Raw genomic sequence first — 15046 nt, forward strand, 5'->3', positions numbered from 1 at the left:
TTTCATACATAAGTGCAATCTCTATCCATTATTTCACTAAAAATAAGTACACACTTGTATGATCTCCAGGTCATGTTAAGTTAACAGCAATATGCTCATATATTTACACACTATATGCTGATACAGATTTATAACTCATTTATTTTATTTTTATTTATTTTTCAAACTTCTATTACCACCCATCTCCCCCAAGAAAGGGGGACTCATGGATCAAGCAGGTACAGTATGTTGAGGAATGTAACCCAAATCATCCATAAACAATTTGACCTTCTTGAGAATGCCCCAAAGTATTGTTCATCTAATATTTCTCAGTTACTTTTGCCCATCTTTAATACTGTTACTCAAATCCGAATGGAACTTTTGCTCAAGCAAGTATCCATAAGATTGCAGCTCAAAGCTATTGTGATTATGACATCATACATTAAAGGCCCTGTTTCTCTTTCATTTCCTAGAAGTATTTTATAGACTCTTACAGAAGGATATACTCCCTCCCACTTACCCATACTATTGGCACATGTCTCTGTGTGTGTGATTGTGCCAGGTCCAAGATTCCTTCTGTTTCAGCTTGAAGGAGGAAGGCGGGACCTAGCATGATTCCATGTGCCTAGTATTGGTGCAGTGGAATGAAGGAGAGGAGTTTAGATTCACTCTTCTTTGGAGGAACCTCTAACTATTGTTTACTGTCGTTTCTTTTTGTGTAGGTAGCTTTATACCATAGCAAGCTTCAGGACCATTTCTTTCATGGTATTTCCATCATTAGCATTTATTTCCAGGTGTTGTATAGTTTTAAGTATGGAGGAAATATGAGAAAACATATTGTTTAGATCAGGGTTTCTCAACCAGGGTTCCGTGGTACCCAAGGGTTCTGCAAAGGTCACTAGGGGTCCCTGGGAGATCACGATTTATTTAAAAAATTATTTCAAATTCAGGCAACTTCACATTAAAGAAGTAAGTTTCATTTTTTATTTTTAGTTTAAGAACACTGTTAATGCATACACAGGGCTACACATGAAACAAATATAATAATTTTGTAATTTCTGGCCTATTTCTGAGCCTGAATGTGCAGGGGTTCCCTGAGGCTGAAAAATATTTCAAGAGTTCCTCCAGGGTCAAAAGGTTGAGAAAGGCTGGTTTAGATCTAAAATATTACTAATATAAAAGCATATTATATGCTGCTAGTTACTAAGAAACATACAGTACAAAAGAGTTTCATTCAGGAGATGCATGTTTTATATCTCTATCTCTATCTCTATCTCTATATCTATATCTATATCTGTAGCTATCTATATCTACAGGTATATCTATATATCTATATCTCTAAGATACTGAGAAATGAAGTGCTGTATATGATTTGTTGCATTGCTTCCTGCCAAGATTAAAATTGCGCATCATTTTTTCTATCATTTAAAAAACAAAAATAAAAATCCGTGTGCTCCAAATAGCATTTACTTGGTGACAGGTGGAACAGGGAATGTCTTTTATCCTATTCGAATATCATGTCAAAATCAGATAATGGGACGTTTGTTTCTGTTGTAGAGTCTGTGAGAGAAGCTTTCTATTTCCGCTTTTGTATAATGTTTTACAACCTGGGTTTGTAATGTTGCTTTCAGGAAAGCATGGAAAATTATTCTCATTAATATATACAACCATTTTTTCTTGTAATATATATAAAATAAATATTAAATAGTTTTCATGTGTATATTTGTATATATGATATAATTATCATGTATGAATTCAGTGTTGGTAATAGAGTATGAGGGATCCACTATTTCCTGATAGTCAAGTATCCATCATGGCTTTGCTCTGGCCTTGGTCATCTGTATCCAGAAACAAGACAATATGAAATCACGCTGTTCTAACAATGGGGCTGTGTCTAACCAGTTTTTAAGTGCACTAAATAAACAAACAAACAAACAAACAAACAGTGGCATTCATAATCCAGTTAAACTTGGCCCTCTTTTCCATCATCCAGAACAAAACATTTATTTATAAGATGCCAAAGCTCTGAACTTTAGTGGATACTTTGGTCTTTTACTAAAGAAGGTACATTTGTTAGATGTGATCTGCTCATTATAGGATAGTGTACAACTTTCTCCAATGTACTCTAAAAATATGAACGAAGTTATTATCTCAGATAGCCAAACAATAGTTGCCTGGAAGACCAACAAGCAACACATTCACGGGCTTCTCAAATATATCTTGGACATTACAGGGCCCAAAGAGAATTTATTTATTTATTTATTTATTTAGTTAGTTAGTTAGTTAGTTAGTTAGTTAGTTAGTTAGTTAGTTATTACATTTATATTACTGCCCATCTCCCCCAATGGGGGGACTCTGGGTGGTTAGCCTTGCTGAGGGTGGGTTTTTTGGGTCGTTTTTATTTTGCTTTGTTTTTTGTGCCTTCAAGTCAGTGTTGACTCCTGGCAACTACCTGGACAAGTCCCTGCAGTTTTCTTGGCAAGATTTTGGAAGTGGTTTGCCATTGCCTGCTTCCTAGGGCTGAGAGACAGTGACTGGCCCAAGGTTACCCAGCTGGCTTTGTGCCTAAGGTGAGACTAGAACTCACGGTCTCCCAGTTTCTAGCCTGGTGCCTTACCCACCACACTGTAACATTCTGTTTTTTCATATCTTCTGCTTGCATTAGAAACTAAGCTAAAATTGCTCACAGGTAACTACTTGGATACTGTACAACAATTGCCAACAGCAAGAAGTGTTTTGCCATTGAATTTTCTGATTTCCTGATCTAGCTGCCAGCCTTGGGATTCCCTGATGATCTCCCAAGTAATAACTTAACTTACAAGTCCAGCTACCTGTTGACAGCATCATAACTTGCCAGTTGCTATTTGCCAATTCAAAAGTAGAAAAAGACTGAGCCTTTCCTAATAGAAGTATTTATTTCAGCAGTACAGGTACACATTCTTCAATCATTTCCTTTAAACTTTAGCAATTAACACTTTATTATTGAAACTTTTTGAGTGTCAATGATTACTGGGTGGTTAATGAATGCCATTTTCCCATTCCTCTTTAATTACCAGTTGAAAATACAAGCAACCTCTCTAGAATGCTTTTCATCAGCTGATATCCTGCAATACTTATTCAATAGGTATCCAGAGAGTATTTTCCATATCACATCACCAACTACTGGCAACAGCTCTTAATGTTTTGGTGGTAGTCTTCATCAGTTGTATTTAGAGATGCCAAAGATTAAACCTGTATCCTTCTACATGTGTCTGATAATGATGCTTATGTGACCCCAAATATTTCTCTTATATTTTGGCTAACTTAAGAATCTGTGCAAAAATAGTGCTAATGCTGGCTGTTGAATGTCATAATGATAATTTAATAAATTTCATAAGCTCACCAATATATCTGATACTTACGTTGTTTACTGTTTCTGAATTTTTATTTTCAGGTTTCAACTTTGTAACATTTGGAAAAATCTGCTTCTGAAATTTATTTTTATTTCTTGGAACATTGCAGTGATCTTTGTGCTATGCAGCAGGTGCTCTACAATTGGGCTATGCTTTTTTGGCAGGGTGCCGATCAGGCTTTGTAACCATGTGACGTTCACACTGGCTACTGAAAAACACAGCTGTTGCTTCCAACATAGCTATAGATTCATTTTTTCACTGCTGAGCACAGCAGCATAATGTCTAGCCTTTTCCTCCTTACTCATCTATCATGACTGCCTTCTTATTTATACAGTAAACTGGAGGGATTCTAGCTTCAATCTTTTATGTTCTACTGTACTTTTACATTTTATTTGCAGGAGGTTCTGTTTGAAGGACATGCAGATCTGAGTCAAGGTAGAGATTAGCATGTGGCTGTTTGGGTCTAAACTAATTCACCCCAGTCAACCATATTGTGCAATACAAGGTTGCAAGTGTTAACAGAACATTGACCTCTCTTCCTTCCGTTTAGAGACAGTCCTGCAAAAATGGGTGGTTCTAGGAATTCTCTCTCTGTGTTCCTTTTACATCTTACCCCCGCAGACACATGGGACTGGGGTGGGGGTATGCGTTTAAAAATGGGAAGAAAGGGTGGCATAGGAAAATAAGATCTTGTTGGCAGTAAATGGGAAGATTTTAAAATGGCTACTAATTAAGCACTGCCAGCATATTAGGGTGAGTCCAGGGGGTAGCTGACTTGCCCAGTCATGTCATGCAAGGAGAGTCATAATTTTTTAACACTGTCAGGCTATATCTGATCTGGAATTAAATGACATGAGAATGTGTTTTTGCTTTACTGCCTTAGTTAGGTGAAAATCTGTTTATAAGTATTCCAGTGATAGGCAAAAGATGGCCACCAGAAGTGACCAGTAGTCTACTAATAAACCACAGTTGCCCTCTTTTTTCTCTGATAATGTTATATAAAAAGTCCTTAATCTTACAGGGGAAGTACATTGGTACAGTTAGGGCAGTATTTTGTTATAGCAATATATATAAGTATTTGGAAATCTGTTGCAAGATATACAGAACATTCCTACATATGTCTCCTCAAAGATCACTCCTATTAAGACAAATTGAACTTACTTCTAGGTAAAATGAATAGGATTACAGCCTTAATCTACATTTCCAATGAAACCTATCTCTGAAAATTTGTAAATAAATGTTATATACTGTATGTAAAGAATTTTTGCTTCCAAGGGTATCAGGGCTCTACACTGGGAAATTCAAAATCTCCTGGGAGAAAGCAGGGGCAAACCTCAGATATAAGTAATTCTTCCCAGCCTGAACTGTTTCAGCAGTATGAGTGTGCTTGGCATAATTCTCTCTCCCACACATCAGTGATTCTACGTATTTGAATTTATGTTGTACAGAGCTAAGTCTTTCAAGAAGGCCCAGAGCACGTTACCCCTTCTGAACAAATCCAGATTTAGTCTTCACTCAAAAGTATCCTCATGAGAAAAAATTCTAACTGCAACTGGACATTTCTCTGGCCAAGTTCTATTTATGAATTTGTGGTTGTCACAGAAACTCTTGACACAGTGTAATGCTATTCTACCCAGTCAGGCAAAGAGGTCACAAAAGCAAGGGGAAAATAAATTCAATGGAAAGCTTCTTCTGAACAAGAAATATTGTTGGTTATCCATACAATATAGATTGTTGCTTTTCAACAGAAAAACTGGTCAGTTGTTTTTATCTTCATGGTTTCCTGCAGTTCACAGATGTTTCCTGTAATTTGTCTGAGAGAAGCTGTGCAGGGCAGTCTTGCATTTGCTTTGCATGTAGTTAGAGCAAATTTTGTCTTTCACAACTTTGTGCTTTTCATTCAGGCAGAAAATCACCATCATTTTATGTCCACATTTAAACAGTAGTTTTCATTGGCCCAGTTGGATTATTGCATCTCATTCCTACAAGAATTGCTAGCAGATAGTCCTACATAGGTCCTAGAAAGAAAAGGAGCTTTGTTACATGAAGTCCTGAAATCCCATGTCTGATATTAATGTAAAATTGAAAGGAAACTTTCTCTTAAGAGGAGCTGCTGTATTGAATTTCATCCATCCCATGCAAATGAATTAGTGGAATATTTTTGAATATGGAATGATTATGCTCCTGTTAAGCCAGTGACTGTCCTAGGGTTGGCAATACCTGTAACCCTGAAAAAAAGATTTAGTATAAAATCCAGGTATTTTACTGGTTTTTTGTTATAATTTTTTAAGATGCAGTTTAACTTATTTTACTTTTAAACAAGCAAATGTTGCAGATAGAAGAAACAAACTTAGCAACCTATCTTTGAAAACCATGGCAATAAATCCATATCAAATGTGGGCTTTGCTAAGTGATCATGACTTAAACCCATTTAATTCTGGTTTCTTCTAAAATGCACTATTGCTTTCAGCCTTACCAACTGTTTCTCCTCATGGATGCTCTTCAGTATTGTCAGTTTACCTACAATCAATGCTAAACTTTGCTAGAGAAATTGCTTAAGAAATAGCTCCCCCACTTTTTGAAAAAGTTAAGAATCTTGGCCAGGATTATAGGCAACTGGCAGGATCAGACACTCATCGCAGTCAGGGTATCTGTAGAGGATTCACACACCTGTCTCTGGTCCTTTTGCTATTTCCATTGTCAGTAATTTTCCTTCCTAGAAGTGTGCCAGTACAATGAGCAAAAGGCTCAAGAGATGCCATTATCGGTTCCTTTGCTTATTATTTCTCTTTTAACGGTAGCTAGAACTAGGACCCAGAGAGAAAGAGAGGAAATGGCCAATTGCAACAAGAAGAGGGGGTCACTAAGGATATCTTGCTTACCTACGGACTCAGTCATCCCAAGAAAACCCTACCACAGGCATGGGTCCCTGTCACCAATTGCCTTTCTATCCACTGAATCAAGATTGATTTTAACATTAGCACTGTCAATTTACAGATAATGGAAAATCCAAACCTTAATGTCACAAGTATTTCCAGCTGTAGGAGCAGGAATCTCTGTGTTGTTACAATGAAGATAAACACAGTCCATATAGTTTCTTATCCCACCTCCTTCAAGAGAGAACTATATGGAACCACAGAGGCAGTTCACTGCTCTTTTAACTTCAGATATATACAGCTACTTCTTAAAAACCAGTAGAAGGCTTACAGCAGATGTAAGACCAATATAATTGAGCAGATTTTATTAGACTGCCCAGTGTCATAACGTAGCAGGGCAGGGGGGAAAAATAAAGCAGGTTGCAAAAAAAAGGTTGCTCACTGGGAAAAGGAGATTAGTGTAGCTAGAGCTGCAGCCATTTGTTTACTTATCTCTTGACATGTGTTGCTTGTTGAGCGAAAGACCTAGCTTGCTCCCATGCTCTCAATCAGAACAGACATTGTGGAATTTCCTTCTATGGAAATAATCAACAGACCAAAACAAGCTTCACACGCCCATTTCCTGAGTAATTTCTGCTGTGTTTGACTCCATGCTTTGACTTGTGAAGAGAAAGCAGTCTGAATAAAGCCTCTGATGATTCACTGTCTTCCTTCCATCTCAGGGCTGATCCTTTGATATATCATCATCTTTATTTGCTTTTTCCTTTTAATTATTAGAGCACCTGCTTCTTCTTTGAACTGAAATCATGTATCTGAGAACAATGACAGCTTATTACTTTTTTTTGTTGTTGTTCTTTCACTCTTGGTAAAAGATGTTGCTTATTTTAGACCAACAGAAATCCTAAAGTACTGTCAAAAATTTAGTTCTGATAAAGCCAGGGTTTTCTGTCTATCATAGGAACAAGCTAATTTCTTAAAAGTTTCTCGCCCCTGAAATCACAGATGCAACTAGATGAATAATTTCTTCTGTAGTAATAGTAGTAGTAGTAATTATAAATTAAGTGTAAAAAGAAGAATTACCATGATTGCTAGCATTATTAGATTTATGATGCTAGTTAGTTGTTACAGCAGTGGGTGGGCAGTTGTTTGTTCACCTCTGATATTAGGTATTATATTGCAAGTATAATAATTTAAACCTATTCTGTTTAAGCATCATCCCAGAAAAGAAAAATAGATCACCAAAAAGAACAAAATTGCACATAGAGTTGCATAACATTTTATTCATAGAAGATACTGCTATACAATGAAAGAAATAAAAATTCTGGCTTTAGTCTCATTTGCGTATTGCTTTTAAATGACATTCACAGCCTGATATTCTTGAAAATAAAGAAATATAAAAGTACCTTATTTCTCACATACAATGAGGCTTTCAGCCCATCCTCATGACCATATGAAAGCTATTGTTACACTCTAATGCTCCCTGGGTGGAACTCTGCATGTATCTACATAGAGTTTCTGTGCACATTGTGAGTCTTCTTATATTAATTTCAGCATGTGGAATTATCATAGTCAGAGATCAACTTTACTCACACAGCATTACTATCACTGTAGCATTATACTAATGACAATGAATTTGTATTCGGACATGATTCAGCTTCTTTTTACCCTTCCTACAACTATTTTGTCTTTTTTTTCAGTTTGTCTTGGAACATGTGTCAAAATGTTATATTTCCCTGAATGGGCAGAGTTGCTACTATTTCCAAGTGACTCTTGATAAATAGCTTGGAAGAGACCTTGTAATGTTAGAATGGGGTGTCAAATGTATATGAAGAGTTGATAGATGCAAATTGTTTGCTTGTGCCTGTAATACTACCTATTTGCCTTCCCAGTGACTTAAGTTTCTCTTGCCCAATTATTTGTCAATGGGGAGAGAAGGCTTGTTCTCCCCCCTTGCTGCTCCTTCCCAAATGTTTTAGAGGCAGATCTGATTCTTTTAAACTGTGAAATTTGGGGATATAATCTGTGCATCTTTAGCTGCCAGTCCTTTGCATGATCTAATCTAATCTTAGAATGGTATCCTATCTGTGTCCGGTGCAGTGAAGGACAAATCTTTTTCTCATTCACTGAGAACAACATGTGCAGAAATAGATGTTAGGAGGGAAACAGAGCTTCCTGTGGAGAAGAATATTGGCAGGTGAGAGCTAGTTAACTCTTCCATTGCTTGCCAATAGTGGTGCAATCAGAGGAGGACATAAAGGATGAAGACTGTGGCTCTGCTCAGCAAATGGAACTGGCAAGAGGCTCTCTGAATGCAGCAAGACATTTTGAAATAAGTGGAGATATAATTTTGTAGTCAAAACAAGTCACCTCATTGTGCTACTTCCCTTAATGGCCAGAGACTGAAATTACTCAGTTATACTTCAGCTTGCCTGTTCTTTCCTGCACATAATTAATTTATCCTGCAAAACATTTAAACAGCATTAAATGTGTTGTATCCAGGTATTCTGGTCTCCTTATCTTTTGGACTACTGATCTTAGAAGACCATGGGGCTGCTAGCATGGCTAGAGTTATGGGATATCATGGATAGAGTTGTGGATTTAACTAGCAGTCCTCTTAACTTTCCTTTCAATAATCTGACTCTAATTTTAAATCATCAAATTATATTGGTTTCCCACCTACTCCTAAGACTAATATTAACACATTAAAACAATATATAATAAATAAAAATATATCCATAGTTGTCCTCCAATGTCTTCTCCAAAAGCTCTGCAGAAAAGAACTATTTTTACCATTCTCCTAAAGAATAAGAGGGCTAATTTGATCTCAAGAGATAAGCTGTTCCAGAATGAGGGGGCTGCCACTGAGAAGGTCATCTTCAAAGCACCAACCAACAGCATCCTATCCTGGCTAGACTATATGAAGCAGGCAGATTTTACTTGGAGAAAACAGTCCCAATTGTTCCTTCAGGGAAAGTGAAACCCCACCCCAAACAGTAGATGGTATTTCCACAGAACTAGGTTTCCATGCCAACAGCAACTCTGTGTTGCTTGAATTAAATATGTTATGCCCGATTCAGACCTACAACCCTGGCTACTTCTGGTCTCCATCCCTGAACCTTTCTCTATGGTGTCCCCAGAACCACCTGCTGTTTAGCTGGAGCTACTCCAGAATGATAAGACTAGGTCAGCCTCTTCCTCCTTCTCCTAGGCTTCTTTCATTAGTTCCCCTCAACCTCCCCAATCTTTCTATCCTGGGACTGGTCAATTTCTCCATTCAACACCTGTTTCTCTTTCCCCCATGTTCTCTCACTGCTGAGGCTCTGTATCCACCAACCCCACTCAAAGAGAAGACTGTTCATCTAAGCTATCAATCCCACTTCTACTTTCTTCAATTCTGGATCCCCACTCTCCTACCAGCATCTCACCAGTCAACAGGGGATGGTGTCACCCTTTTTTCCTGGGTTTTTGTCCTCTTAGTTCTGTATGTGACAGCAACTACAGTGCCTTCCACTAGCATCCACTAGCTCAATAAGTACTTTCCATAATGATGATTGTGAGGTTTCAGCCTGCTTCTGACTCCGAAAATGAAACTTATCCAGAGTCAGAAGGGGAAAACGAAACTCATGAGGAGGGACTCAGAGAAGCTGAACCAGGAATTGACTCAGCAGAGTGGGAGAAATTGCAGACATGAATTGGTCAAACTTCGGAGGGGGATTTGAATTCTCCAATCAGCGCTTGAGAGAGGAGAGCAGAGAAGCGTGTGAATCAGAAAGCAGCTTGATTGGCTGCAGGAGAGAAAAGGTGCTGAAAGGATTGCCTTAAAAGGCAGGTGCGTGAAGAGCAAGCTGCTGGAGACAACTGATCCTTCAAGCTCACAGCACTTGCAGAAGAGTCCTTACCTGCGTCAGAAGCCTTGCCTGTAGCCAGAGTGGAATCAGCACCAGCATCTTCTACCTCTGCAGAACTGCCTTCTGCACAAGCATCTCCAGTCAAGTTTCTCCTTGCCGTCCCTGCTGAGCACAGCTTCACGTTTAGCTCTGGACCTTGTCGCTGCACTTCAGCGCAATCCAGGTGTGCTTCCAGTCCTCAGCCTTGCTTGAACTCTCCAGTCCAGACCAGTCTTGCTTCCAGCTCTCAGCCTTGCCTAGACTCTTCAGTCAAGTCCAGTCTTGTTTCCAGAGATCAGCGTTGCCTTGATTCTCCAGTCCAGTCCAGCCTAGCCTCCAGAGCCAAGCCTTGTCTAAGGGTTCCAGTCCCGTCTTGCCTAGCCTCCACGTTCCAGTCTGATCCTAGCTGCATTCCAGTCTATGGGACCTTGCCTCCAGCTTATGCCTTGCCACGCACTCTAGCATCACCAAGTCTGACAGCTTCGATCAGAGAGTCAGCTGAATTCTGCCTTGCTGTTCTGCCTCAGTCTGACCCTGCAGCCTGGTCTGTTCATCCGCCCTTGCCTGGGTGATCTTGACTGAGATTGCTTGCCTATTTAATTCACAGACTTTACTGTCGTAAATAGTTGATTTAAATAGAGTTTGATAATACATCTGTCTGGCTGCCTCATAGTCTGAACAGGACAACGATCTCCCAGCCACTTATCCTTCTTCTCAACTTCTTCCTCTTTTTCTACCCAACTTTCTTTCCATCTAGTATCATTCAACTCAGTCCAAAAGTCTCACTAGTTCAAATACTCTTAATTGCCTTCTTTGTTTCTTTTTCCAACTTTTACTTTCAAATAAGTCCATCTTCCCTCTAATAATAATAATATCATCATCAACAACGCTACTATCTTGCTAACCAGATTTCTGAACTGCAACAATAATGGCATGAGCTGGTAGGTAGCTTCTGAAAAAAGAATTGTCAGGTACAAAGTGATACTTAAACCAATCGTCATGCCAGTTGCTTTCACACAAGCTATCCAGCAAGAATTTCTCAATACCGTTTATTATTCCCTACAATATTAAATAATTTGAATACATAATTTCTTAAAATAATCAAATCATTAGTGAAACAAAACAATTTGCTCAACAGGATAACTGCTACACATCAGTAAGTGTTTTGCTTTACAACAGAAATTCTAGTTTTTACAACTTGCTCTGTTTCCTGTATTTCCCATACACTGAGAAACATTTCATTTCTGGTTTTCTTTCAGGACAAACCGTCAGAGACCAGGATGATGGTGGAAAAGCACACAACTCCATCTGTGGCACAGCTAGCAGGAAAATTCCAAGAGCTACCATCACTTTCTGGAAAGGAGGTAGGGATAATGCAACTACAAAGGGAAGGTCAATTTGTACATTGGGGCAAAACTCCCTAACTTCATGTATATGTTAGGAGTTGAGCATTCCTTAAATAACAAACATTACATTAGTTCTTTTTAAAATGTATTTTCTCTTTCTTTCTTTTTCATAAGTTTTCCTCTATTTTTAGATCCCAGCTACTAAACCAACACGCAGAAAGCCACCTTGTTCTCTTCCCCTGCACACGAATAAGATAGAGCTAGGACAGAATGGTGAGCTAGTAAGTATCAATATTTTAAGGAACTGTATTGTACTTCTTTTATAAGACATGTTAATAGTAACTCTAAAATTTAAATGCTCCCATTGCTGCTCGAGGTGTTTGGAATGGTACACAGTAGTGATTTCTATCACCAGGCATGATTCTATCTCACCAAGTTCTGGTACTGCTGAGTTCTTGCTTGCCTCCTGATGTGGCACAGCTGTCAACTATGTTGTGTAAATACACCTGCATGTTACTAAAAGAAGGATTCTTGTTAGTCCACCCTATTGGTTATCATGCCCCAGTAAAAATTAGGCTTCTAGCAGATGCCTAATGTATGTAGACAAAAGCAGGCAGCGTTATCCATTTGTCATAGGTGATTGTTATGTTTGTTTATTTATTTATTATCCCCCCTTTATTATTTTTATAAATAACTCAAGGTGGTGAAGATACTTAATACTCCTTCCTCCTCCTATTTTCCCCACAACAACAACCCTGTGAGGTGAGTTGGGCTGAGAGAGAGTGACTGGTTTATCATATATGGTTACGACTAAAATAAGCATCAATCTCTTTAGAGAATTTTACATGCCTTCTATCTGAAGATCAACATGGATGGAGAATCCAAAAGCACTATCTCCAAAATATACCTTACATTTTCCCAAACAAGGCATAGTGCATAGATGTGGAAATTCAGAATGTCAGGCTAATATGGTATTTCAATCATCAAGAAAAAAAACACATAAATGTTATTAAAATTTAATCATCAGGGTAAGATATTTGATAGAGGGACAAAAACTAAAGACTAAAACACTGCATTTCCATGAAATAGACAATCTTTTACTGGTGGATAGGAGGAATTGAAGCAAATACAGGGTAGGGTTATTGACAAAAGTGAGCAGTGCCACCTGTTTGTTTTCTTTCTGATACTCCACTCTCTCTCTTTCCTTCTCATAACTCCTCTCTAAACAATCCATTTTCCCTGCCTTGAGGTATACCAGGAAAGAGGCAGATACTTCTTACAGAGATCTAAACTTGCAAAGAGTTTTTCCAGTTAACCCCAGGGCATCAGATTTCCCATGTCTGCTTCTTATTCCAGACATACTGCATATACTCATTATACTATTCCCTTTCAGGGTAAACAATGTAGTTTTGTATTCTCTCTTGATACCTTTTGCTTTTGGGTATTAATAATGTCATTCTTCCAATTGTCAGGTGCAGATGCAGTCTTCACACATACATTAAAAAGTCACATAGCTACACGAACCTTAAATATTTTAACATTTCTCTGCTTGCATCATTTACATATGCTGTCTTACCATTTTCAGTATTCTCAGAACATTTATTACTTGCTTTTCATCCATTTTTTTCTTGGATGGCAATAATTACAGTACCCACTTTAATTCCATTTTTTGACACATCACTATCATTTCTATACAAACCTCTAAAATATTCCTTCCAACATTTCTTCATTTCACATCATCTCAAATCATATCACATTTATTTTTAATAATATCCAGTCTTCTGGAGACTCCTTGTTCCATTAATTTTGCTGGGAGATTAATCTAGCTTCTAGTAATTACTTGAGTAACGTCATTACATTAGACTACAGGATGGGCTTATCCACCTGTGGCAGCAGTGTCAGTGCTGGCTCAGAACCAACCTTGTTTAACCTAGGTACTCTCCAAATGTGCGGATGTCAGTTTCCAGAATGCACAAGCCACCATGGCTAGTGCTGAGAATCATGAGAGTTGCAGTCTAGACATCTGAAGAATGCTATGATTGCAGAAGGTTGTGATTTATATAGTGTACCTTTACTCAGTGACACTGCCATCTGAATGAAACTGTACCTGTCCACAGTGGCAGCACTAGTAACATTCAGATGGTCGCATTAGAAGGCATAGTTAGGAATTAAGCTCTGCGTTGCTTTTATTTATTTATTTATTTGATTGATTGATTGATTGATTGATTGATTGATTGATTTTAGAGGCCACCCAACTCCAAGTACTCCAGGTGGTTTACAATTAAAAAAGTAAGAGCAATGCAATAAAAGAGCAAGAATGCATTGGTGGCCCAAAAACAGACATAAAAACCCCATCCAGCAGGGGTTCAACCATCAACCTGTTCCAAGATATCCTTAATCCTCCTTTCCATCCCAAATAGGAAGCCAATAAAAATTGGAGGTGGGGGGTAGCAATGGTGGCAATAGGAACTCTCATCCTTTTAGGTTAGCTATTCCTCTAATTTCTGAATCCCTTCAATTTATCTCCAGTATGAGGTCAACGGTGTAGCAAGAATATGACAATATTGGCCCTGATAACACCTTACAATCCTGACATTGTCTATTGTATCATTATTTCTCTCTCTGTGTGTCTCTCTGTCTGTCTCTCTCTATATTCTGTGTATGTGTATATATGTATGTATATGTATGTGCGTGTGTATACAGTATGTGTATGTATGTATGTATGTGTGTGTGTGTGTATATATATATATATATATATATATATATATTCACACATACACATCCTTCTTTTGTGGAATATAGTCCTTCCAAAGCAGGGTTCCTCAGGGATATTCCATGTTGATAACAAGGTTTTTTCCTAAAGACTTTTCATACTTAAATAATAAAGAAATTTTAATAATTAAAAGTAAATCAACTAAACATCAAATATTTTTTTAAAACAGCAAGAAGTTGGTTCTTTCAACCAACTCTGTTTCTTACTTCTCTTTCTACAGAAGCCGTCCCCGAATGCTTCTTGTCCTGTAAGGATAAAGCCCAAAAGCTCTCCTCTCATTGAAAAAATGCAGGTAAGATCTGACTGCAACACTGCTCCCTTCTCTCAGTGTAACATCCCATGAAATGAGTTGGGTTTCATTCTGGCCTTTAATAAGTTCTGATATTTGAAATCTGCGGTCTACACAAAATTCACTTCTCTCAAGCACATGATATGCTAGCAAGGGTAGTTGCTAAAGGCAAAGGTGTCTGTTTCCATCTTACTTCATTCTGTTGGGGTTACAAATTTAGTTTTATGATGCCCCAGCCCAGACTGTTTCTACTTCATAATCTCTCATAATTTGTTTGGAGTTAACTTTTACCACCCCCTCAAGTCCTGTTGTGCTGCTGCATTATAGTGGGGAGGTGAAGGGGAATGTTCCCTGGAAGGGATGTGAAAAATCCTGGAAGTGTATACCAAGAATATATACTTCCAGCAGGGTCAGATGTGAAGGGCATCCCAGCTGCCCAGCTAAAGCAAGCCAATTATCAGGCAACAGCGATATAGAAAGATGCTAGAGGTAGATGGTCACATT

At 38.1% G+C, this 15046-nt stretch overlaps 1 protein-coding gene across 1 annotated transcript in view; it reads left to right on the forward strand.

Moving 5' to 3' along the window:
• Window positions 1-15046, forward strand: part of RCSD1 (RCSD domain containing 1) — a 39065-nt gene that overhangs the window by 10853 nt on the left and 13166 nt on the right. Inside the window, exons 2-4 of the mRNA XM_063305530.1 lie at window positions 11394-11498; window positions 11672-11761; window positions 14474-14545. Of these exons, the coding sequence (XP_063161600.1) occupies window positions 11394-11498; window positions 11672-11761; window positions 14474-14545 (267 nt within the window). The remainder of the gene's footprint in view (window positions 1-11393; window positions 11499-11671; window positions 11762-14473; window positions 14546-15046) is intronic.

The sequence above is a fragment of the Candoia aspera genome, chromosome 5 (genome assembly GCF_035149785.1).
Source record: "Candoia aspera isolate rCanAsp1 chromosome 5, rCanAsp1.hap2, whole genome shotgun sequence".
NCBI lineage: Eukaryota > Metazoa > Chordata > Lepidosauria > Squamata > Boidae > Candoia > Candoia aspera.